The sequence below is a fragment of the Cervus canadensis genome, chromosome 18 (genome assembly GCF_019320065.1).
Source record: "Cervus canadensis isolate Bull #8, Minnesota chromosome 18, ASM1932006v1, whole genome shotgun sequence".
Classification (NCBI taxonomy): domain Eukaryota; kingdom Metazoa; phylum Chordata; class Mammalia; order Artiodactyla; family Cervidae; genus Cervus; species Cervus canadensis.
The window spans coordinates 29224366-29249523 of record NC_057403.1 but is presented as its reverse complement, the minus strand read 5'-3'; the positions used below and the strand labels follow the sequence as shown (position 1 = coordinate 29249523).

Genomic DNA, 25158 nt, shown 5'->3' with positions numbered 1-25158 from the left:
CAGCTGCTCTGCTGATTCTTAACTCAGTTTCATAGTTCTAACATTTTTTTTCAGAGAAATAAAGCCATGTGATGTATCATACTTAATTACTTTCCAAATAATGTAAGTAACTCTTTGATTTTTTTTTTTTTTTAAGGATCTTAGTGAATTTGGGATAGCACCTAAATCGATTGTTACCACAGACGATTTTGCTTCTAAAACCAAAGATCGGATACGAGAAAAGGCCCGGCAGTTAGCAGCGGCTACTGCCCCTATTCCTGGAGCCACTCTGCTTGATGACCTGATAACACCAGCAAAGTAAGAAGGATTTTTTTTTAATTAATTCATTTATGTGGCTGCACTGGGTCTTGGCTGAGGCTTCCAGGACCCTTGATCTTGGTATGCAGGCTCTTTTAGTTGCAGCTTGTGGGATCAGCTGGTAAAGAATCTGCCTGCAATGCAGGAGACCTGGGTTCGATCCCTGGGTTGGGAAGATCCCCTGGAGAAGGGAAAGGCTACCCACTCCAGTATTCTGGCCTGGAGAATGCCATGGACTGTATAGTCCATGGGGTCGCAAAGAGTCAGACATGACTGAGCGACTTTCACACACTTACTGTGGGATCTTTGGTTGTGGCATGTGTGATCTTGTTCCCTAACCAGAGATGGAAACTAGTCCCCTGCATCGGGAGCTCAGAGTCCTAAATGCTGGACCACCAGGGACATCCCCAGAAGAATTTAATTCTGACTTCTCTGATCGTGGCACCACTGCCTTGCCTATGTATGATAATCTTGTTGTTGTTCAGTCACTCAGTCTTGTCTGACCCTTTGCAACCCCATGAACTGCAACATGCCAAGCTTCCCTGTCCTTCAGTATCTCCCTGAGTTTGCTCAAACTCATGTCCATTGAGTCAGTGATGTCATCCAACCATCTCATCTTCTGTTACCCGCTTTTCCTCTTGCCCTCAATCTTTTCCAGTGAGTTGGCTCTTTGCATCAGGTGGCCAAAGTATTGGAGATTCAGCTTCAGCAACAGTCCTCCCAAAGAATATTCAGGATTGATTTCCTTTAGGATTGACTGGTTTGATTTCCTTGTTGTCCAAAGGACTCTCAAGAGTCTTCTCCAGTGCAACAGTTCAAAAGCATCAATTTTTTGGTGCTCAGTCTTCTTTGTGGTCCAACACTCACATCCATACATGACTATTGGAGAAATCATAGCTTTGACTAGATGGACCTTTGTCAGCAAAGTGATGTCTCTATTAAATACACTGTCTAGGTTGGTCATAGCTTTTCTTCCAAGGAGCAACCATCTTTTAATTTCGTGGCTGCAATCACCATCCGCATTGATTTTGGATCCCAAGAAAATGAAATCTGAGACTGTTTCCACATTTTCCCCATCTATTTGCAATGAGGTGATAGGACTGGATGCCATGATCCTTGTTTTTTGAATGTTGAGTTTTAAGCCAGCTTTTTCACTCTCTTCTTTCACCCTCATCAAGAGGCTCTTTAGTTCCTCTTCACTTTCTGCCATTAAAGTGGTATCATCTGCATGTCTGAGACTGTTGATATTTCTTCTGGCAATCTTGATTCCAGCTTGTAATTTATCCACCCTGGCATTTTGCATGATGTTAATCTTAATTAAGGTTAATTTGGCTGCAAGTAGGAAGAAGCCCTCTTAGCCTAGCTTGAGTACAAAAGGGGGTTTTGCTAACAGGACCTTGCGCTGTTACCACATGGCATAACTCTAGAACTCTAGCCGCTGGCTGTGTTACTGGAGGCTGCAGAGCTACTGGGAGCTGGTGTGGCTTCCCTCTGACCCCGTGCCTCACAATTTTAAGGGCTCTCTCCTCATTCTATCCTCCCATTCTGCATACCTCCTTGTTCTGCTCCTGGGCATGTGGCCTGATTTGGCAGCCTCAGACCATCATGGCTTCCCAGGCCACATGCTTGGCATCTGTCTGCCCGTCCCAAAGCCCTGGGAGAGGGGGCATCTGATGGACTTTCCCAGGTTCAGTTGGCTGTGGTGGGAACAGTAGGGCCATGCAGTCCTAGCAGGGATGGGAGAAGGGCTCAGACATGACAGATATATGAGTTGCTTGTTTCCTACTGTTCCTTGGTTGTTTTAAAAAGTTTGTTGTTGGTACCTTGATATCCTAGATTATCTGTTGGTTTTGAATTGCTAAGAAAAATGGGTTGGAAGGAAGGACAAGGAATTGGTCCTCGAGTAAAGAGAAGACCACGCCGACAGAAACCTGGTATGTATATTGATTACTACTAATTCTGCAGCATACTTTTTAAAAATATTTACTTGGCTGTGCCAGGTCCCAGTTGCAGCATGTGGGATCTTTGATCCTTGCTACCTCAGTTGTGGCATGCAAATTCTTAGTTGTGCCATGCAGACTTTTTTTTTTTTTCAAAATTATGTATTTATTTATTTATTTGGCTGTGCTGGGTCTAAGCTATGGCACTTGGGATATTTGATCTTCATTGCAGCATGTGGGATCTTTAGTTGGGGCCTACGAATTCTTAGTTACGGTATGTATTATCTAATTTCATGACCAGGGATTGAACCCAGGCCCCCTGCATTGGGAGCATGGAATCTTAGCCATTGGGCCACCAGGGAAGTCCCCTGCAGCATACTTTTTGATGACTCTCTGTTTCTAGAAATAAGATTGCTGGGTCAAGTGATGTGCAGATATTTTAAGGTTTTTCGCCTGTAATGCGAGATCGCTTTCTGGCAGGATTGTACTATTTTACATTCCCACCAGCAGCCTGTGAAAGTTCTTGTTTCCTACCTTTACCAAAACAGTGTTGTAGCTTACCATGGTTATTTTCTGTTCATTCCTGCCCCTTGGTCTCCCCAGCTAGACTGTGAACTCTTGGAGGAAGCAGCACTTTCCGGTTCCCTGTGGCTCTGGGCAGTAGTGGTTGGTCACTGTGGGTGTTGCTGCCAGAGTGCAGGAGGGGCAGGAGCTAGTGCAGCACCCAAGTGATGCGTGCCTGACTCGAGAGCTAGAGCACCTTTCGCAGGCTCAGCCGTCTTCCTCTGAAGTGCATCTGTGAATCAGCCTTCTACATTTCTAGTCACCCCTGGCTAATGCATTTGAAATCTCTTTTATAGATCCTGGAGTAAAAATCTATGGCTGTGCATTACCCCCTGGAGGCTCTGAAGGATCTGAGGTATTGTATAGGATGATTGACCTTCAGTTTGGCACAATAGCACCTGTTATTTTATGAACGTGAAATTTAAGGTCAGAAAATTTTAGAAGTCAGTCCTATCCTATTTCAGGGGAATACCCATACCCTAAAACTGTCCTCATTATGCCAGATAATATATTCAGCAACATGCCAGCCCCATTGATGCCCCTAGTCTGTTCAGATTCTTAAAATGGAATCGTTTGTCAGAAGTAGGCTCACAGATATAGAAAACAAGCTTATGGTTAGTAAAGGAGATAGTGAAGGGGCCAAGGGGGAGAGACAAATTGGGAGTTTGAGATTAAAATATATACACTGTGTGTGTGTGTGCACTTAGTTGCTCACAATAAGGACCTACTGTATAGCACAGGGAACTGTATTCAATATCTTGAAATAACCTGTAATCCAAAAGAAATCTGAAAAAGATATATGTTATTAAACTGAATCACTTTATTGTGTACCTGAAACTAACACACCATTGTAAATCAACTATACTTCAATAAAAAGAAAAAAAAGAGGTAACAAAGTATGGAGTTGTTTGTGTTAGTGTCACTTGTTCGGGGATTTGATTTAGTGATTTGTGATAGCAGAAATGAAAGTATGATGACTGTTGTCTGGGGAATGAATCATGGCATTTGAAAATGGAATTTTACAGGCTTTACGCCAGGCTGTGACTCACCTGCATTCCACTTTTTAAACACTGAAAATAGGATGAAGATGATGACTACTTGCCAGAAAATGTGACCTTTGCACCCAAGGATGTCACACCCGTGGATTTCACACCCAAAGATAATGTACACGGACTGGCTTACAAGGGCCTGGATCCCCACCAAGCACTGTTTGGGACCTCAGGAGAACATTTTAATCTTTTTAGTGGGGGACCCAAAGAGACCAGCCATTTTCTTGGAGACATTGGTGTGAATAAAGGAAGAAAATTGGGAATTTCAGGACAGGTAAAAGTGTTTTCTGTTTTATAGGCAGGGAATCATTGACAAAGAAGAATTTTTGTCATACTGTATTTGCCCCATAGTGCATGCATGTGAGTGCGTGCGAGTTGCTTCAGTCATGTCCGATCCTTGCAACTCCATGGACTATAGCCCATCAGGCTCCTCTGTCCATGGGATTCTCCAGACAAGAATACTGGAGTGGGTTGCCATGCCCTCCTCCAGGGGATCTTCCCAACCCAGGGACCGAGCCCACATTTCTTATGTTTCCTGCATTGGCAGCTGGGTTCTTTATCACTAGTGCCACCTTCGAAGCCCTTGCCCCATAGTAAGCACTCATTATTGATTGACTAAATGAAGACCTTAAAGGGTTTGTATTTTCCTTAAGAGCTTGTCTGAAGACATTTAAAACATACCCTCCTGATTTGAATACGTGATCCTGTGACCTAATGTTCTTGGTGGAGTTTGCGCATTTCTAGGCGTGAGACCTGCTTTCCCATACCCCTGCTGGGCTGAGCAGAAAACCACACTTACCTCTTTGATTTAATTAATAGTTGAATCACAGTTTGCCTCTCCAAATTCAGGTCCACATTTTACTACCTCTCCGACTCTTTCCCAGTGCTGCAAGCCCTAAGTCAGGAACTCATGTGTAAAGTTTACTTGGGAGACTTGCTTTTGACCTTTGAGGAGATGGAGAGCTTTTCCTGATTGCCTGTTCTCTCAAATTGATTCAGAGATCCTTTTCTTCCCTATACTTGTTTTGTTTTGCTTTTTTCCCCAATTCTTTTATCACAAAGTGATACTTGTTCTTGGCCATTTCCTACAAAGATTAGGAGTTCCTTTCGCAGCCGTTTGAGTAGCAGTGGTTTTTAGACCCTGGTCACCAACCCTGGCCTCAGTAGATGAACATTTCTTCCTTTCTCCTTTTGGAGGTCTCATTTCTCCCCCTGCACGGCTATTAGGGAGAAGTGTTCTCCACTTCTCTTCCTGCACTGGGATCCCAACCATGGCTGCTGCTGAGCCTGGAGGATAGCTGCAGCACAGGAGGTGGGACATTCCCCTCTGGTCATTGTTTTCCGAAAGACCGGGATCCATGTATTAATCTGGGGCTCCCATTCACTTCTGTCTTGGTGATCTCCAAGTGCTAATGTGGTCTGATCAGTCATATCCTTATAGTAGCTTCATTCTTCAATGCTGGCATACACGAAAAACCTGAAATTTCTCAGTGTGAAATTCTGTTTTTGAAGGCTTTTGGTGTTGGTGCCCTGGAAGAGGAAGATGACGATATCTATGCCACAGAAACTCTATCCAAGTACGATACCGTTTTGAAGGATGAGGAGCCCGGGGATGGACTCTATGGCTGGACAGCACCCAGGCAGTATAAAAGTCAGAAAGGTAATTCCATGGGCCCACAACTGATGTAGGACCAAGTGTCAGGACCTCAAGAAGAAGGGGTTGCACAATCGATATTGGAGGGTCAGCCTCTGTGGAGCAGGAAGTCATTGGTCAAAGATGCAGAGTGAGAAACACAGTGGGGAGAAGACAGGCCCACTGTGAAATAAGACAGACGTGGGATTTAGACCTGTTCAAGGCCAAAGCCAACTGTCAAGGCAAGGTCAAGCCGGGAGGAGGAAGGGGCTGGAATCAGGAAAGGAGCAAGTATGTGGACAGGTGCTGGCTCGTGTTGCAAGTCAGAGCTGACACTTGGTCAGAGGGTAGCACTCCCAGCTCAAGGAACTGGTCAGGAAGCCAGGTGTGGGGACCAAGTGGTCCGTCCAGAGAGCCTGCAGCAAGATGGAGATTGGTGCCCAGCCCATCTCTTCACTTGTGTATCTGGCTCTTAGGGGCTCTTGTTGAGCTCGGAGATGGACTTCTCTCAGTACACCTGGAATTTTAAGTCAGAGTCTATAGTGATTCAGACCCTATGGATCTAAGTAGGATTTCAGTTTTTCTTTTCAGAGAAGGTGTAGGGAGGAGTCAGTAGGTTTTAATGACATGTGATTTTAATGATTTAATGTGGTTTAATGACATGTGAATCCAGTCAGAATTGGATTTGAATCCTGGCTGTCTCCTCAATCAGACCTAAATTCGAATCCCAGCTCTCTACTGCCCAGCTGCATGAGGCTTATAACCATTTGTAGAGTGAGGGTAAAATCCACTCTGAGGGCACTGTAAGGATTAAATGGCATCACAGGTTTGGCATAGTACCTACCCCAAAGAATAAATGGTGAATAAATGACACCTCCTATAACAACCACTTAAAGTAAGGAGATGAGAGTCTAAATAAAACATTCCATTTAGACATTTTTAGCTATAGTCAGGTCAAGCTTGATCTAACCCTTATTTTAAATAATCTAAGCATCACTCCCCAAAATAATGCCAATTTTACATTTCCAGAAGAGAAAAGAGCATGTGCAAAAATAAATAGTCTTCAGAAGTAGTTTGCTTGATGGCTGTGAGCACGGACTCTGAAGACTCCAGTCCTGGCTCTCCTCAGTAATCGGCTGACCTTGGGCAGGCTGCTTTACCTCTCTGTGCCTCTGGGCAGTGGGTGGGGCAGTGACTCTCCTGTCCCATGGAAACCCAGGACTCTGCGTGTGTGAGTGGCCTCTGTCCTCATCACCACTAAGAAAGTGAAAGTCGCTCAGTGGTGCCTGACTCTAGGACCCCATGGACTGCAGTCCATGGAATTCTCCAGGCCAGAATACTGAAGTGGGTAGCCTTTCCCTTCTTTCAGGAGATCTTCCCAACCCAGGAATTGAACTGGGGTCTCCTTCATTACAGGCAGATTCTTTACCAATTTAGCTATCAGGGAAGCCCAACATATAGGGTTTTATACAAGGTGCTGGGTGGGTGTGTAGCCAGACATCAGTAGACGTCACATCCAAGTGGGAACTAGTCTGCTTTTATTTTCTTCCTTTTGCTCACCTGTATTTTCAGATTTTCCTCCCAAGACTATGTATTGGTTTTATAACTGAAAAGAAGACATATAATATTAACATTATAATATAACATATTAATTAATATAACTTGTATTACCATATGCTAGTTTTTACTTATAGTTGGCCAAATATTCATTTGGAATTTTCCATAAGGTCTATCGAAAAACCTAAACTTTGTGGCCAGCCCAATACTAGCTATATCAACATTAATATATATTGTTATATATAATATATATGTATATATACTATATTACTAATGTTAGCATATTATTTATATAGTAATTACTAATCTATAATAAATATACATATTTAAATCTGCCTTCTCCGCCTAATCTTTGGCTCTTTCTTTGTATGTATGGCATCTTTGCCTTAAATCCCCCTCCTTTCCCCATCGAGCCTGGGTTGGTGCCTCTCTCTGAGCTCCCCACCCGCCCCTTATTACCTCTCTGCCACAGTCCTCTCCCCTCCCCTTAGGGTCACACCATCTACAGTTCTGACCTTATGGTTTTTCACTGAGTCTATATGTAGCCAGCCTCCATAGCTGATTTTTAAATTGTTGTTATTTTTTTGATCAATAGGGCTGTAATAGTCTCATGGCTCTCTGTGTATAGACGTTTATTTATTTCTTCAGAACAAATTCATAAAAGTGAAATTGCTGGGTTTTAAAAGAATACAAAATTCTGAGAATGTAAAATTTAGTCCTATATCTCCCTACAGGATTTTAGGGATTTCCAGAAGCTGGTACAAACATTTTAAGTCAGCTGAAGTACAAAGAATGAGGCTATAGGGGAGGGTAGTTACTGGCCAGTGCTGCGTCATAAATGGTTTAAAACCTCAGCACCACCTACACAGCACGTAGCCATGCTTGCTTCAGGGTTCAACACCCAGCTTGTGTAAGTGCTGGGGTCATGTAACAGGGGCTTTTGGCTACAGAAAATGCAGTTCACGCATATGGATTTTCAGCATAACCTCTAAGTGCAGACAGTCCTTGAGAATCAAAGGGGTTGTCTCTGAGACCAATAAAACCATCCCTAGCTGCAAGTCAGAGGGCCTTAGTCATATCCTGAATTAATGATCTTTATCTCGTTCGAATTTCAATTGAGAAAAAGACAAAAGCACCTTTAATTAGTCCCACGATTAGATTACAGGCTGACCTGGTTGTACTGCCTTCTGTGCCTTGTTTGGATGGTTGCTAAAGAAACTGGGAGGTTTGTCGCCCCATGGTTCTTCATGACTCTTTCAAAGTTATTTTTATTTTTTATCCATACTTGTTCTCTTGATGGTTTTGAGATCTTTTACTCCATAGAGTATATCCTCTGGTGCCCCTTAGCTTAGGACCTCAGGTACTTTTTCTAGATAATATCGACCGAGGTGCCATGGGCAGCCTAATCAGCATGGGCGGTGTGCTCTGGGCTGCTGGTCACTGAGTCAACAGAGGTGTGAGGGCTTTCCAGGCCATTCTCTCCTCCCTTTTACTGAGAGCAGTGACATGTAGTGTTTTATGATCCTGGAGATAAAAAACTGAGGTCTTCTGTCTTACTCTAATCTTCTTTGCCTCTGGAACTAATCAAATTACATCATTTTGTAGAATCAGAGAAAGACCTTCGCTACGTTGGCAAAATTTTGGATGGCTTTTCCTTGGCTTCTAAACCTTTATCTTCCAAGAAAGTAAGTTTTTGGTTTTTTTTTTCTTGCTGGTTTAATGTTTAAAATATCTGCCGCTGTGTAATATCAGTTATTGTATTAACAATTGAAAAGAAAAATAAATTCTGTTAACTGAGGCAACGGCTTGATGACTATTAATGGTCCAAGGAAACATTCTACATTGGAAATGTCAGTCAGTAGCCACACTGTTCAAAACATCTAACTGCTAGTCTTTTTTTCCCCTAATATATATATATTTATCTATTCAGCTGCATCGGGTCTTAGCTGTGGCACACGGGAGCGTTCATTGTGGTGCATGGGCTTCAGTAGTTCTGGTCTGGGCTTAGTTGCTCCATAGCATATGGGATCTTAGTTCCCCGACCGGGGATCAAACTCCTTTCTCCTGCATTGCAAGGCAGATTCTTAACCACTAGAGATTCTTGGGCCACTGGAGAAGTCCCTAACTGCTAATCTTTTAAATCTGAGCTTCAAGTGTGTGGCTATTTCCATTAAGGAAGAATTGTATAAAAAACTGGTAGGAGAATAGAATTCATACAACCCTAGGGACCATGTAACTTATAGAAAGTTTCAAAGAGCCATAGCAGCTCCTGGTCCTGACTTCTGGCCGCCGTGGAGCACATTAGCTGCCATGGGCAGGGCTCCCTGGGCTCCTTGCTTGTGCCAACTGGAAGGGAGAAAAGCTGGGAGCATGTGCGTCGAGTCCTGGGGAGAAGTCTCCATGCCTTTCCAGACAGTCCTGTTTCTGTGAGCTTTTTTACAGCTTTGGACACATGGTTCTTTAACACCCATCATAGTTCATGAGGGGTGTCTGACCATTTGCCTCCTTGGCATCCTTATGTTAGATTGTTCCACACTTTTAACAGGTTTTTTGTTTTTGACTCAGGAAACATTTGTTAAGTACCTCTGTGGCTTGGCCTGTAGTTCTTCAGAACCTGGGAGACCAGGAACAGCGCAGCCTGAGAAATCATATAGGTATTACAGTGGCTTTGATTTGTTTCATTGTGATAGTTAATGGAACAGCGAGCAGAATATATCAGAACAGTATGGGGCACATAGTAAGCTGCTATCATTTACCAGAAATGTCAAAGGGGAATATGAGTTTTTTACATGAATGAAAGGGAGCATTAAAATGGTTGAGAGGGACTTCCCCGGTAGTCCAGTGGTTAAGACTTCGTCTTCTAATGCAGGAGGTATAGGTTCAATCCCTGGTCAGGGAGCTAAGATCACACATGCCTCATGGCCGAAGGACCAAGACATAAAACAGAAATAATATTGTAACAAATTTAATAAAGACTTTAAGAATTATCCACTTAAAAACAAATCTTTAAAACGGTCGAGAAGTACTTATTCTCCTCAGTGTTCAAGGCTAAGAGTTGGCCCCCAAGTAGCTCCTGCTCATTGAGAGCGCTAGACAGACAAACCCAGTGTTGTGGGCAGTATGTATAAATGGAGAGAAGGGCACTGGTGGTTCCTCACTGGAGAGGGCTTTGGGCATGAACAATTCAGAGCGGGATTGTGTTCACTGAACCTCTCACGGACAGGCAGGTTTTCTAATATGCGACTAAAAACCCAGGCTCTGCATCCAGAGGCAAAACAGAGCAATGATTTAGCAGAGGGAGTGAAATGCTTTGAATGCAGTGAAAGTGAAAGTTGCTCAGTCGTGTCCAGCTCTTTACGACCCCACGGACTATACAGTCCATGGAGTTCTCCAGGCCAGAATATTGGAGTGGGTAGCCTTTCCCTTCTCCGGGGGATCTTCCCAACCCAAGGATCTAACCCAGGTCTCCCGTATTGCAGGCGGATTCTTTACCATCTGAGCCACAAGAGAAGCCCAAGAATACAGAGTGGGTAGCCTATCCCTTCTCCAGCAGATTTTCTCGACCCAGGAATAGAACCAGCGTCTCCTGCATTGCAGGCGGTTTCTTTTACCAACTGAGCCATTAGGGTAGCCCTTGACTGCAGTAGAGGAGAATGAAGAAGAGTCGTGTGTACACACACTTCTTTTCTGCCACGCTCTTCTGGATTTTTGTGTCATGGTAACAGGAGAATGTTCCTGGCTGATTTGGGAGTCTGTGTTTTTCAGAGAAGGCAGTCAAGCTAAGATGATAAAAATGAGATTTGCTAACAATGATCATAGCACTGTTTTATGACTCTCATCAGACCAGGTGCTCACCCCAGGCTGCCCCTTACAGCCACTGGGAAATTTGGGAAACTCCAACCACAGCTGACTTTTTTTAATGGGACAGAAGGCAGGCACCAGTAGTGTTAAACCGCCCCAGGTGAGTGCAGTGTGTGGCTGGGGCTGAGAACATTCAGTGATTCACTGATCACAGAGCTCAGAATGCCAGGTAGCTGAAAAATCTAGAAAATGGATTAAATAGGACTGTCCTTAAACATGTATTTGTTAGACCAGGAGCAAGGAAGACCATTTAGAGCAGCAATTTTAAAATGGTTAGTGCTCTCTTTTAGCTTATCTGTTCCACCATCAGGAATGCCTGAATTTCCCAAATGTACTTTAATTTCAGTGAAGTACTGAAATTAAATAAAATTTTTTTGATTAAAAAAAAAAAGGCCTGAAACTCCCATTTGAAACTGAAACATAACCAGAGAAAGAATACTGAATTTAAAAATAACTAAGTTAAGCCAAGACATAATACTCTTCAAATATATCTCCAGCACCCTAATAACATTTTTTATCAGTCATACTATTTGAACATTAAACTAGGAGAGATTACAGGGGGAAAAAAAACTTATTTAAAGTTATTTTTTAAAAGCTAAGCTGTGAATCTTACTTTTCTAACTTTTCTAATTCACAGTGGACCAGTTCTCCATGTGAACCAGTTGCAGTAACTATAATTGTCATAGTTATCATTATTGTTCCCATGATATAAAGCATGCACAGTAGCATCTCTGTTAAGAGTGATCAGGGGTATCTGAAAGAGACACGTGTACCCCAGTGTTCATCGCAGCACTGTTTATAATAGCCAGGACATGGAAGCAACCTAGATGCCCATCAGCAGACGAATGGATAAGGAAGCTGTGGTACATATACACCATGGAATATTACTCAGCCATTAAAAAGAATTCATTTGAATCAGTCCTAATGAGATGGATGAAACTGGAGCCCATTATACAGAGTGAAGTAAGCCAGAAAGATAAAGACCAATACAGTATACTAACACATATATATGAAATTTAAAAAGATGGTAACAATAACCCTATATGCAAAACAGAAAAAGAGACACAGATGTACAGAACAGAGTTTTGGACTCTGTGGGAGAAGGCGAGGGTGGGATGATCTGAGAGAATAGCATTGAAACAAGTATACTATCAAGGGTGAAACAGATCACCAGCCCAGGTTGGATGTATGAGATAAGTGCTCAGGGCTGGTGCACTGGGAAGACCCAGAGGGATGGGATGGGGAGGGAGGTGGGAGGGGGGATCAGGAAGGGGAACACATGCAAATCCATGGCTGATTCATGTCAATGTATGGCAAAAACCACTACAATATTGTAAAGTAATTAGCCTCCAACTAATAAAAATAAAATAAAATGAAGAGTGATCAGGGGTGATATCTAAAATGTCTGACCTTGAGAACAAGGTGGTTCTGATGCCCCTCCACATCCAGGATGGGTATTGCTTGGGCAGTTGGGCAGGCTGTTCCTGGGGTTGCCACCCTGCCTAGGAAAGGGTGGGATTAACAATGCCCAGAGGTAATGAGCTTTCTTGGTTCAGTAAAACGTCATCACCTTGCTGCCTGTATATTCTTGAGTTTTACTTTATTGTTTTTTTTTTTTTAAGATTTATCCACCACCTGAATTGCCAAAAGACTATCGGCCAGTGCATTATTTCAGACCTGTGGTGGCTGCAACCTCAGAGAACTCCCACTTACTTCAGGTATTATCGGAGTCAGCCGGGAAGCCGACAAATGACCCAGGGACACATAGTAGGCACCAGCTGAATGCCTGCAAAAGGGGAGAGTTGCTAGGAGAGACACCTATTCAAGGTATGTGCCACGGAGAAGGTTAAAATCATGACATTTGTAATAACCTGAGCTACCCAAAGCAAAATGGAAAGTCCTTTTTCCATTGAAGTTTTTTACATAGTTTTGTATTCGCAAGCTGTGGGAATAAAAGTGGTTGGTTGTGAATGGCATGCTTAACTGTACACATCCTCTACTTAGTACTTGCTGTTTTCCCATCATCAGTTTGAGTTCTGTCATTAAAATTATAAGCCCTGTCTTAAGCGCAGCAGTTTCCAGACTTTTGGTAGTTGTCCAAGAATGAGGTGAAGACCAGGGCCATGTGTACCTTCATTTTTTTCTGCACAGCCTGGGAACATATGGTTTCTTTTCCTCAGGGGAAAGGGGTACTGTGGCTCTTTTCCTGAAAGCCTGAGAGGAATGAGTGTTTCTGAAAGGATGAACAGATATGGAGAATCCCCTTGTAGGCTGGAGCCCAAAGTCCCACTGAGAGATGGACTTGGACTTGGTTTGGGAGCCTCAAATAAAGTAGACCAAATGAGAATTCTTGGTTCCCCACTTCCTTCCCCAAAGTTGTTGTTTCTCCAGCCTTCCCCTTCTCAGTCAATGGTACCACCAGTGACCCCCTGCCTGGCCTAGAAGACGGGAATCCTGATTCTTAGCACCTTTCTTTCCCTGCCTCCCCCTGCCATACCCAGCCCCTCAGCAAGCCCTCTCGGTCTACCCTCACCGTGTGTGGGGACCCCGTCCCCTTCTCTGCATTGCCACTGCTTCCACCCTGGTCTCTGCGCCCACCTTCTCTCATCTGGATCACTGCCGCAGCCTCCTCCCTGCCTCCTGAGTTCCCTTCAACAGCCGCCAAATTACATCGCTCCCCTCCCACTCCCCTAAAACACTCCCCTACTGCTCTCGGGGCCCTGGGGACCCCACCCTGCCTGCCTTTCGGACCACAGCCTCCTCCACTTTCCCTGAACCCCACTGCGGTCCAGCCTTGTGGTCCTCCCTCCTGCCCTCTGAGCCTGCCACCATGATGTGCCTCGGGGCCTTCCCTTTTCCTCTGCCTCTCTTTTCTCTCCTGTTTTGGCTATTTTTTATTTTTTGCCTTGCTGTGAGGCTTGCAGGATATTACTTCTCTCACCACGGATTGAAGCCAGGCCCTCGGCAGTGAAAGCGCAGAGTCCGAACTGCTCGACCACCAGGGAATTCCCAGCTCCTTCTTTTTACTGGAACTTACCTCAGATAGTATCTTTTTGGAGACACTTCCCAGGCTTTCCCTGCCCACTGTTTGTTAATTATCTCTCTCTCTGCCCCTACGCCCAGTCCTCTCATCTAGGTTACTCTGTGTTTATTTTTCCCCCATAGTCCTCCTCTCATGGCAGTCCTCTGGTGTTGATTCTTGCTTTCTTTAGGGTCCGTCTCCCTCAGTAGTGAGAGCAGGACCTCACATGTTTCTCCCAGCCCCAGGCCCAGCATGGAGCAGATGCTCAGTGGGCATTTGTGACATAGTGCGTGACGGGTAACTGTGCTCCGAGCCAGTGCTTGTGCTAACAGAGGCCCGGAGACCGCAATGTCAGGTTCCTCTTTAGGAGCTCTCATTGGCCTGGTAAACACTGAAGTATTGGCCCCCACTTTTGCCAAGTGTAAAATGGAGGTGTCATTATTTTATTCCTGTCTAGTTGTGTCACAGGGACAGTATGAACGCAGATGACACTGCATGTAAAATACTCCCCTCCAATTTCATAAATCCGTGATATTGAAAATGTATATGTGGAGAGGAATGTGCATGTAGACGTCTTAACAACATTTTTCACCTCTTGCTCTTATTGTTTCTTTATAGGGGCACCCACGTCAGTGTTAGAATTTCTGTCCCAGAAAGATAAAGAGAGACTCAGAGAAGTGAAGCAGGCATCTGACCTTAAAGCGGCTCAGCTCAGGGCCAGGAGCCTGGCCCAGAGTGCCTCAGGCAGCAGACCGCAGCCCTCATCTCCAGATGTTGGACACTGCTCGTACATGGCGTTGAGTGGAGGGACAGCCACCACAGGAACCAGCAACTTCAAACCTTTCGCTAAAGATCCAGAGAAGCAAAAACGATATGAAGAGTTTTTAGTGAATATGAAACGGGGTCAGAAAGGTGGGTGCTAGGCCTGGGCCTCCCACACGTCACCAGGGGGAGTGTTCTTACTGTTCGGACCCGAGGCCCAGACAGAACTGAGGTATCCTGCTCTGGCAGTTTTACTTTGCCCTGCTGTGAACACTGTCAAGATTCCAGGCCCTGGCTCTTGACCTAAGAAAGCAAGAACAATTAGCCTGTGTTTCTCTGTATCTCGGGTCCCAAAGATAGCTGTTTAAATAGAGAGCGTGCCTTGGCTAATGCTAAATTACAGACCATTTTCTGTTTGCAAATGTTTGACTTCTGTGTGAGGGTTGCACTTCCTGCCAAGAGAACAAGGTCATTTTCCACTCTGTCTTAAGATCCTAACCATGTAGCTCTAAATCATAGTCTAAAGTTTGACTTACAAAGATAGTTGGCTGTTGAACCCTTGCATGGGAGAAAAGTCACTCTGTGATCTATGAAGTAAATATGGCAAGGCTGAGGCATGAGCTTGCTCATATACGCAGAAGTCCTAAGAGAGCTTGTCCTCAAATTAGAGGGGTTGGTTTTTCAAAGCATATCCTTGTGCCATATCCTTGTGTACTGTGCCAAGATTTTACATCCCTGATGTTTTCTTGTTGAATTAAAAAAAAAAAAAAAAGAGAAAGAAGTGTTTTCTGCTCAAACTTAGGAATACAGTATACAGATGAATTTTCACTGTCTGGTACTAGTAATAAATTGCTGGATTTGAAAACTGAATCAAGCATTAGTCTCCCAGTAATTTTCTCTGTTACATGCAGGAGGCAGAATTCAACAAAAGCATCCGTTTTTTGGGTTAGTAAAACATTTACTTAACAGATTATTTTATTATCAAACTGTTTACCATGGTGGACTATTGGTGCTTTGGATAAAAGCATCGTTTTGAGGAAGGGAGCACGATTACCTACCAAGTACCTCAGTGCCGTGCCCTTCAAAACCAGGCTAACGATTTGCGTTTCCTCCGATGAACTCTACAGTGGCACGCACGACTTGTTCTCCTGTAAATTGCCCGTTTTTTCCTAGGAGTGAAGCTGTTCCTTGTTCTCCCCCGCAGATGCTCTGGAACGTTGTCTGGACCCCGGAATGACGGAGTGGGAGCGAGGCCGAGAGCGGGACGAGTTTGCCCGGGCAGCCCTGCTGTACGCGTCTTCCCGTTCAACCTTATCCTCCCGGTTCACTCATGCCAAGGAGGAGGATGATTCCGAGCAGGTGGAAGTCCCTCGGGACCAAGAGGTCTGTTGCCACCATTCCCTTCGTGGTGAATTTTTTTTTTAAATTCTTTTAAATGATGTATTTGTTTACTTAATTTATTTATTTGGGTGCCTCAGATCTTAGTTGCAGCACGGGCTCTCTAGCTGTGGCTCATGGGCTTAGTTGCTCCACAGCATGTGGGATCTTAGTTCCCTAACCAGGGATGGAACCCATGTTCCCTGCATTGCAAGGCGGACTCTCAACCACTGGACCACCAGGGAAGTACCTCCTACAATGCTGAATTTTTAAAATGAAAACCCTGTGTAGCCAAATACATTAAATCTTTTGGTGAAAAGCATCAAAATATAGATGGCACTATAGAATAAGAAATAGGTTTGTTCTTTTAACTTCCAGTGTACTTTAGCAGATTTATAGCGTAAGCTGTTTTGAAATTTTGGGAGATGGTTTGAAAACTCGTAAATGGAGAAACAGGCCAGCCGTGTGGCCACTTGATGAACCAGATGACTGTCTTTTCCCAGAATGACATCAGTGACAAGCAATCAGCTGTGAAGATGAAGATGTTTGGGAAGCTTACCCGAGATATATTTGAGTGGCACCCTGACAAGCTTCTGTGTAAGAGGTTTAATGTCCCTGACCCTTATCCAGAGTAAGTTGGATAAACCTGCCTTTATGTCAGTACTTATGCCCCTGTGTTAAAGCTTTCTTTCACCCTACATACTCGTTTAAATTTCCTTTCTCTAGGTGAACTTTCTTGTAAGTGCTTGAAACTGCAGACTTTGCAGATTTAACTTCTTTTAATTTGTTACTAAAAAAATAAGCAAATCTCCATTTAGCAAACTTTATTCTGTCAGAAGATAGGAAACTCAGATATGTCAAGTTACAAAAACAAAATGTCGGTCTAATTTGTCACCTTTTTAATCCTGCACATAGAGTTTTACAGTTAAAATGAAACTCAGGTTTTCTTTTTTTTTAAATTTTATTTATTTATTTATTTTTTCCCATTTATTTTTATAAGTTGGAGGCTAATTACTTTACAATATTGTAGTGGTTTTTGCCATACATTGACATGAATCAGCCATGGATTTACATGTGTTCCCCATCCCGATCCCCCTTCCCACCTCCCTCCCCATCCCATCCCTCTGGGTCTTCCCAGTGCACCAGCCCTGAGCACTTGTCTCATGTATCCTACCTGGGCTGGTGATCTGTTGCACCCTTGATAATATACATGTTTTGATGCTGTTCTCTCAAAACATCCCACCCTCGCCTTCTCCCACAGAGTCCAAAACTCTGTTCTGTACATCTATGTCTCTTTTTCTGTTTTGCATATAGGGTTATAGTTACTGTCTTTCTAAATTCCATATATATGTGTTAGTATATTGTATTGGTCTTTATCTTTCTGGCTTACTTCACTCTGTATAATGAGCTCCAGTTTCATCCATCTCATTAGAACTGATTCAAATGAATTCTTTTTAACGGCTGAGTAATATTCCATGGTGTATATGTACCACAGCTTCCTTATCCATTCATCTGCTGATGGGCATCTAGGTTGCTTCCATGTCCTGGCTATTATAAACAGTGCTGCGATGAACATTGGGGTGCACGTGTCTCTTTCAGATCTGGTTTCCTCAGTGTGTATGCCCAGAAGTGGGATTGCTGGGTCATATGGCAGTTCTATTTCCAGTTTTTCAAGGAATCTCCACACTGTTCTCCATAGTGACTGTACTAGTTTGCATTCCCACCAACAGTGTAAGAGGGTTCCCTTTTCTCCACACCCTCTCTCCAGCATTTATTGCTTGTAGACTTTTGGATAGCAGCCATCCTGACTGGCGTGTAATGGTACCTCATTGTGGTTTTGATTTGCATTTCTCTGATAATGAGTGATGTTGAGCATCTTTTCATGTGTTTGTTAGCCATCTGTATGTCCTCTTTGGAGAAATATCTGTTTAGTTCTTTGGCCCATTTTTTGATTGGGTCATTTATTTTTCTGGAATTGAGCTGCAGGAGTTGCTTGCATATTTTTGAGATTAATCCTTTGTCTGTTGCTTCGTTTGCTATTATTTTCTCCCATTCTGAAGACTGTTTTCACCTTGCTTATAGTTTCCTTTGTTGTGCAGAAGCTTTTAAGTTTAAAATGAAACTTACGTTTTCTGATTCATTTCATGAGTTCAACAACTTATCTGATTGTAAACATGGCAAGAAAGCATATCCAGTTGAATCAGAGATTTTGTCAGACAATTTAAGCATATTTTTAGCAATCGAACTTTTTCTTCATTGAAATTCATTGTCAAAGTTAAATTCTGGCTCTTACTATAATAAGAAAAAGCTCCTGACTCCTAAAGTTGAACATTCTAAGTTCTAAAATTGCTTTGAGAAGCAAAAACATCTTAAGGGATCTTTTCAGTCAAGTAGAATGGCTACTGGTGAAAAACAGATGAGCAGCTTCATAGGAATTTGATTTTATCCTTGCAGTTGTTATTAAAATTATATATATGTTTCCTTTTCAACCCCCAGTTCAACTTTAGTTGGCTTACCGAGAGTGAAACGTGACAAATACTCAGTCTTCAACTTTCTGACGATCCCTGAGACAGCTTCCTCACCTGTGACTCAAGCACCAAATGAAAAAGTTTCACAGCACCGAGGTTCCGACAGTGAGTAGGGCTTCCCCAGGTCCATGTGCTGACGGTGGTCCCAGCCCCTACCCTGTTGGGAAGACAGAAGTAAAGGGTACAAGCAGTGCAAACTCTCCTGTTAAAAGGATTGTTTATATGAGTACATCAGCTCATGCTGACATGGTCCAAGTGTACACCATTGTGATTGGGGCTCTGCTTCAGCATCGGCCACATTCCTACCACCTCGCACAGTGCTTGGACCATAAAGGCTCACTGGTGTTCTTGAATGAATTAAAGAGCCATAATGTAGAGCTTGCCTTTTGCTTGCTGATTCTGACATTAGGTCTGTGTCCTACCTTTCAGAATTAAGAAAACCATCCAGATGGGATACTTCTAAAGAAGAAAAGAAAGAAGATTCCATTAGTGAATTTTTAAGTTTGGCTAGATCAAAAGTTGGTCCAGCTAAACCAGAGCCCAGTCCATTAGTAAACAAAGAGGAAGAGCGTGCGACGGAATCAGTCTCGAATAAGGTATTCAGGGCTTTCAAGCTCTCTTTGCCAGGCTGACTGTGGCCTTTGCCTTTCCCAGTGGTGATGCTTTGTTGTTATTTGATAGCAGTGGTAAGCAAGCTTTTGCTGTGAAAGGCCAGATATTAAATTTTTAGGCTTTGAGAGCCATACAGTACCATAGCTATTCACCTTTGCTGGTGAGTGTGAAAGAAACTACAGGCAATATGGGAAAAGAAATGAGTTCATCTGTGTTCCAGGAAAACTTTACAGAAACAGGCAGTAGGTTGGCTTTGGCCTATGGGCTGTAGTTTGTCCACGTCTGCTCTGCGGTTCAATTTCAGACACAGCCTTAATCATTTAAGGAGAGGTCATGAACATCTCTACCTGGAATGGCTTCCACCGAATGTCAGACTCTGAAACAAAACTCAGTGTATTATGTAGAAAATATATTTTTTTCAAGTAACAAGTTTCACTTTTGTGGAAACGGTAGAGAAAATATCCATTGGGTTTTTAAAAAATTATTGCTGTGGAAATTCCCAGGCAGTCCAGTGGTTAGGACTCCACACCTTCATTGCCAGGGCTCAGGTTCAATCCGTGGTCAGGGAACTAAGATCACACAAGCCGTGAGGTGTGCCCCCTGCAAAAAGAAAAAAAAAAAAAAAATGACTGCTTTAATAGTTAAAAGTTGAGCTTAATAAAAAGTTGGTTTTATTTCTAATAGCCTCATTAAAATTATTTTATTTTTAACATACCTTGAACTTGACTGTTTAAAAAAACATACAGTTCAGTGAGTTTTTGCACATATATCAGTTCATGGATGGATGAACCATCCATGTTTATGGAACCACCACCATAGTCAGGATGCAGAGGGATACCATCACCTCAAAAATTCCCTCATGCTGTCTCTTTGTAGTCATACCCTCCCGTCACCCTAAGCCCGTGTCAACCGTTGATCTCAACTCTGTCTCTATAGTTTTGTTCCTTGAAGGATGTTATGTAAATGGAATCAGACAATATACATAAGTAGCCTTCTGAGACTGGCTTCTCCCGCTGAGTGTCTTGCCTTTGAGATCCCTCAGTAGTGTGTGTGCCCTCATTGTTGCTCAATATTTCATTGGATGGGTGCACCACAGCTTCTTGGTCCGTTCAGTCTTTGAGGACATACAGTTGTTTCCAGCTGTTGGTTATCATGAATAAGGCTGCTGTGAATATTCACGTGTGGATTTGTGTGTGAACGTTAAGTTGACGCTTCTCTAGGGTACATACCTAATTGTGGGATTGGTGGGAAATACATACATACAGATGTAACTGTAAGAAATGGCCATACTGTATTCCCCAGTGCTTGTTTCCTGTATTTTGAAACTTTTCTTGTTAGATACATACACAGTGAGGATTGTTTCATATAGAGGTATTATGTGTTTATTGGCCACTCTGTGAGGCATGCAGGGTCAATCCCCAACCAGGGATTGAAACCAGGCCCTTGATAGTGAGCGTGCAGAGTCCTAACCACTGGACTGCCAGGGAATTCCCTGGATTGTTATATTTTTTTGTGTGAATTGACCTGTTTATCATTATGTAATATTACTCTTTATCATTACATTTTTTTTAATATCATTACATTTAAAGTGGGTTTTTAATAAACAGTATGTCATTGTTATTAGGTCTTTTATTTCTAGATATATTTGGATAATCTGTGTGTTTTAATCTTTGTATGTTTTAACCATTTGCATTTAATGTAATTTGTTGATATAATTGGGTTTTGGTTTGTAATTTTATTATTTGTATTCTGTTCCCACTCTTTCATTCCTATGTTTCTCCTTTCCCACTTTCTTTCATATTCAATAATTTTTAGTTCTCCATTTTAATTTGTCTATTTTTTTTACTGTTTTTTCAGTGATTGCTCTAGGAGTTACAATACACATACTTAACCTTTTCACCATGTATTTAGAGTTGATATTTTATCACTTTGAGTGGAATGTGCAACCCCTTTACCCTCCCGGCTTTATGTTGTCTTATATGCTACATATTAATATATATATTCTCTGAAAACTTCAGCAGACAATATTTAAATTGTTGCTTTCCATCACTATACATATTTTAGAGAACTGCTGAGGAGATAATATGTTTGATCTATTTGGATATTTTCATTTCTGTTCCTGAAGTTCCAAGTTTCCCTCTTGTCATTTCCTTCCTTCCTTCCTTCCTTTAGCATTTCTTTCCGAGCAGTTCCAACTACTAATTCTCTTAATTTTCCTTCATCTGAGAATATCCTGTATTTCATCTTCATTCCTAAAGGATATTTTTGCTGGATGTAGAATTCTGGGTCAACAGTTCTTTTCTTTCAGCTCTTTAAAAATATTCTACCACCTCCTTCTGGCCTCGTGGTTCCTGATGAGAAACCTGTGGCCATTCACATTGTTGTTCCTCTCCTTGTAATGATGTGGTTTTTTCCTCTGACTCCTTTTAAGATTTTCACTTTGTCTTCGGTTTTGGCTGTTTGATAACGATGTATGTGAGTGTGAATTTCTTTGAGATTATTTTGTTTGGGGTTTGCTGAGTTTCTTGAATCTTTAATAAGTTTGTGTTTGAACAAATTTGGGACATTTTCAGCCGTTATTTTCTTCAAATATTTTTCTTTTATAAAAATTCTTTTTTGCCACAGAGAGTGGCTTATGAGATCTTAGTTTCCTGACTGGTGATGGAACCCACGTCCTCATCAGTGAAATTGCAGAATCCTAACCACTGAACCGCCAGGAAATTCCCCCAGATACATTTTTCTGCACACATTCTCACACTTCTCTTGAGACTCTGTTGACATTAAATGAATTTGTCCTATAGGTCTCTGAGCCTCTGTTCTCTTTGTCAATCTTTTTTTCCCCTCTGTTTACATCAGATAATTTCTCTTGATTTGTCTTTAAGTTCACTGAGTCTTTTCTCTGTTATTTCCATTCTGCTACTGAGTCCATCCAGTGAATTTTTAACTTGGGCTATTGTATTTATATCTTTTATTTATTTGCTAAGACTTTTAAAAAATCTTTTCATTTGTTTGTCTCCATTCTTGGAGCATGGTTATAATAGCTGCTTTAAAATGTATCTTCTAATTCCAACATTTTTGTCATTTTGATTTTTGTCATTTGAGGTTGGCGTTGATTATCTTTTGCAAGTTGAGATTTTCCTGTTTGTTTGTGTACCAAGTAAGTTTTGTCTCTGGCCATACTACACTGAATGCACCCGATCTCATCTGATCTTAGAAGCTAAGCAGGGATCTGGTTAGTACTTGGATGGGAGAATGCCTGGGAATATCAGGTGCTATAGACTTTTTGGGCTTCCCTGGTGGCTCAGATGATGAAGAATCCCCCTGTCATTTAGGAGAGCCAGGTTCGTTCCCTGGGTTGGGAAGATCCTCTGGAGAAGGGAATGACTATCCACTCCAGTATTCTTGCCTGGAGAATTCCATGAATAGAGGAGCCTGGCAGGCTACAGTCCATGGGGTCGTAAAGAGTTAGACATAACTTAGCGACTAACACTTTCCCTATTCAAGGTTGGATTGCATTCTGGATACTTTGAATATTAATGTTATGAGATTCTGGGTCTTATTTAAATTCTAAGGAGAATCTCGATGTTTTGTTTTGTTTTGCTTAAGTGGACAATGGACCTATTAGGTTCAGGCTACAAGTTCTAACCCATCTTGGTTGAAATATTCTTCTAGTTTTCAAAACCTTTATAGTACTCTTCAGATCTTTCCTGTATGTGCTGTTCCTTGTGGCTGGTCTGGGACCTGGCTGGTAGTTAATCCCGTAGTTCTGTTATCAAAGGCTTTGGTTTGCTGTTTAAAATCAGATCCCTGAGCTCAGAGGTGAGGCAGAAAGAAACTCATTAAGGTGAGGCAGAAAGAAACTCATTAACCCTGGATCACCCTATCCAGCTCCTCCTCTTCCTGATATTGCCGACATGCCCTTTAAGTCCTCCAGTCAGAAAGTTGGGGCTTTTGTTTCCTTGTTCTGCCTTGCATATCCCATGACTTTTTCTGTCTGGAGTCAACTGGCAGGAAGGCAGGCTGGGGAAGACAGCAGTGACATTCACTCCAGACTGTTGGAACCACAGCTCCTATGGTCAGAAAAAATGGTCCCCCTCCTGCTGAGCCCAGCAGCAGCAGCCATCCCCCATGCCACCATGGATTTGGAACCATGCCGTTTGGGCTTTAATGGTGTAAAACCCAGGGGTTCTGGCTCTGTGATATGGTCATTGGGTTAGAAAGCCTTCTAGATTTTCTCAAATCATGTTGGGATGGTATTTAGATAATTTTGGCTGAAATGTCTTGGTTCTTGCTTTTTCAGTTATTAGCTTGTGACCCTAGGAGGGGCTCTTCCCCTTTCTGAGTTGCTTACTTTCTTTCCTGCCTCACCACAGTTGTGAATGTACACACTTTGGGTGGAAGGTGGGGTGGTGGTGGTTAGGGAGCTTTGTAGATACCGTTGTTGTATGTTTGGCATATGTTGTTATTGTTTAATTTCAGTACAGCTCTTACTATATTCTTGAAAAAATATAAACAAAAGAAGTCATCCTCTGTGGCTGTCTAAGGGTAGAATGTCTTATATACTCATGTACATTTAATAATGTGCATATTTGCTCAGGTGCTCAATCGTGTTTGACTCTTTGCGACCCCATGGACTATACCCCACCAGGCTCCTCTGTCCATGGCGTTTTCCAGGCAAGAATGCTGGAGTGGGTTGCCATTTCCCACCCCAAGGGACATTTAATAATACAGACACTATTAAAGGTCAGGACTGTCTGCAAACTGTCATTCAGTAATGGTCCATGCGTGTGACTTTGGTGTCTGTGGCTTGTCATAGAAATATCAAATAGATGACTTTTATGGGGAACTGTGGCTATGATTCTTGGGCTTCACTGTTAGCCTCTCTCCTGATATTTTTATAGCTTTTAAAATTTTGAAACAATCTTGAAAGTTTAGATACAGTGTAGATATTTTTTTTTTCCTGAACCACTTGAGTATACATTGCCAGCCGGATGCCCCATCACACCCATGTTTTCTTTTAAAGAAGGGCATTCTCTTTTAATGTATTTATTTGGCCTCATCGGGCCTTAGTTGCAGCTCACCGGATCTGTGTTTCATCACATGGGATCTCTCATTTGCGGTGCACGGACTCTCTAGCTGTGGCTCTTAGGCTTAGTTGCCTGGTAGCATGTGGGATCTTAGTTCCCTGACCAGGGATCAAACCCTTGTCCCCTGTATTTCAAGGATTCTTAACCACTGGACCACCGGGGAAGTCCCAAGAAGGGCATTCTCTTATATAACCACGGTACATCCATCAAAATCAGCAAGTCACCATTGATACATTACCACTGCCCAGTCCTCCAACCCGTTCAAGACCCACTAGCGGTCCTTTATAGCAAAAGAGTGCAGCGTAGCATCACTGTTGCATTGAGCTCTCACGCCTCTTTAGTCTCCTGCAGTCTTAGAACAGTTCCTCAGTCTTTCCTTGACTCTCATGATCTTGATACTTTTGAAGATTACAGGCCAGTGGTTTGTAGAATAGTCCTCAGTTTGGGCTCATCTGGCCTTTCCTTAGGACTAGATCCGCGCCTGCATTTTTGGCAGGAACACTTCAGAAGGGGTGCTGCCGTGGTCTCAGAGTGTCCTGCCAAAGTGGCACATGGTGTTGATTTGTCCTGTTCCTGATTCTAACTTTGATTACTCAAGTAAGGTGGTATCTGCCAGACTTCTCCACTATGAAGTTAGTCTTTTCCCTTTTGTAGTTAAGTATCTTTATTTATTATTTTTGCTTTGTTTTTAATACAAATTTAAGAGCTCTGAAATATATAAACACCCTGTCCCTCATCAAATTATTTCTATCACTGTGGACCCATGGTTTGCTATTTTATCCACAGGGATAATTGAGTACTGTCACTTTTTTTGACCGCACTGTGTGGCATGTGGGATCTTAGTTCCCTGACCAAGGATTGAACCCATG

At 42.6% G+C, this 25158-nt stretch overlaps 1 protein-coding gene across 1 annotated transcript in view; it reads left to right on the top strand.

Moving 5' to 3' along the window:
* The window catches only part of GPATCH1 (G-patch domain containing 1), a 56337-nt gene that overhangs the window by 17841 nt on the left and 13338 nt on the right, over positions 1 to 25158 (top strand). The window contains exons 4-15 of the mRNA XM_043436793.1: positions 137 to 297; positions 2134 to 2231; positions 3098 to 3156; positions 3882 to 4124; positions 5363 to 5510; positions 8646 to 8725; positions 12524 to 12728; positions 14542 to 14835; positions 15890 to 16068; positions 16566 to 16693; positions 18559 to 18695; positions 19020 to 19186. Of these exons, the coding sequence (XP_043292728.1) occupies positions 137 to 297; positions 2134 to 2231; positions 3098 to 3156; positions 3882 to 4124; positions 5363 to 5510; positions 8646 to 8725; positions 12524 to 12728; positions 14542 to 14835; positions 15890 to 16068; positions 16566 to 16693; positions 18559 to 18695; positions 19020 to 19186 (1899 nt within the window). The remainder of the gene's footprint in view (positions 1 to 136; positions 298 to 2133; positions 2232 to 3097; positions 3157 to 3881; positions 4125 to 5362; positions 5511 to 8645; positions 8726 to 12523; positions 12729 to 14541; positions 14836 to 15889; positions 16069 to 16565; positions 16694 to 18558; positions 18696 to 19019; positions 19187 to 25158) is intronic.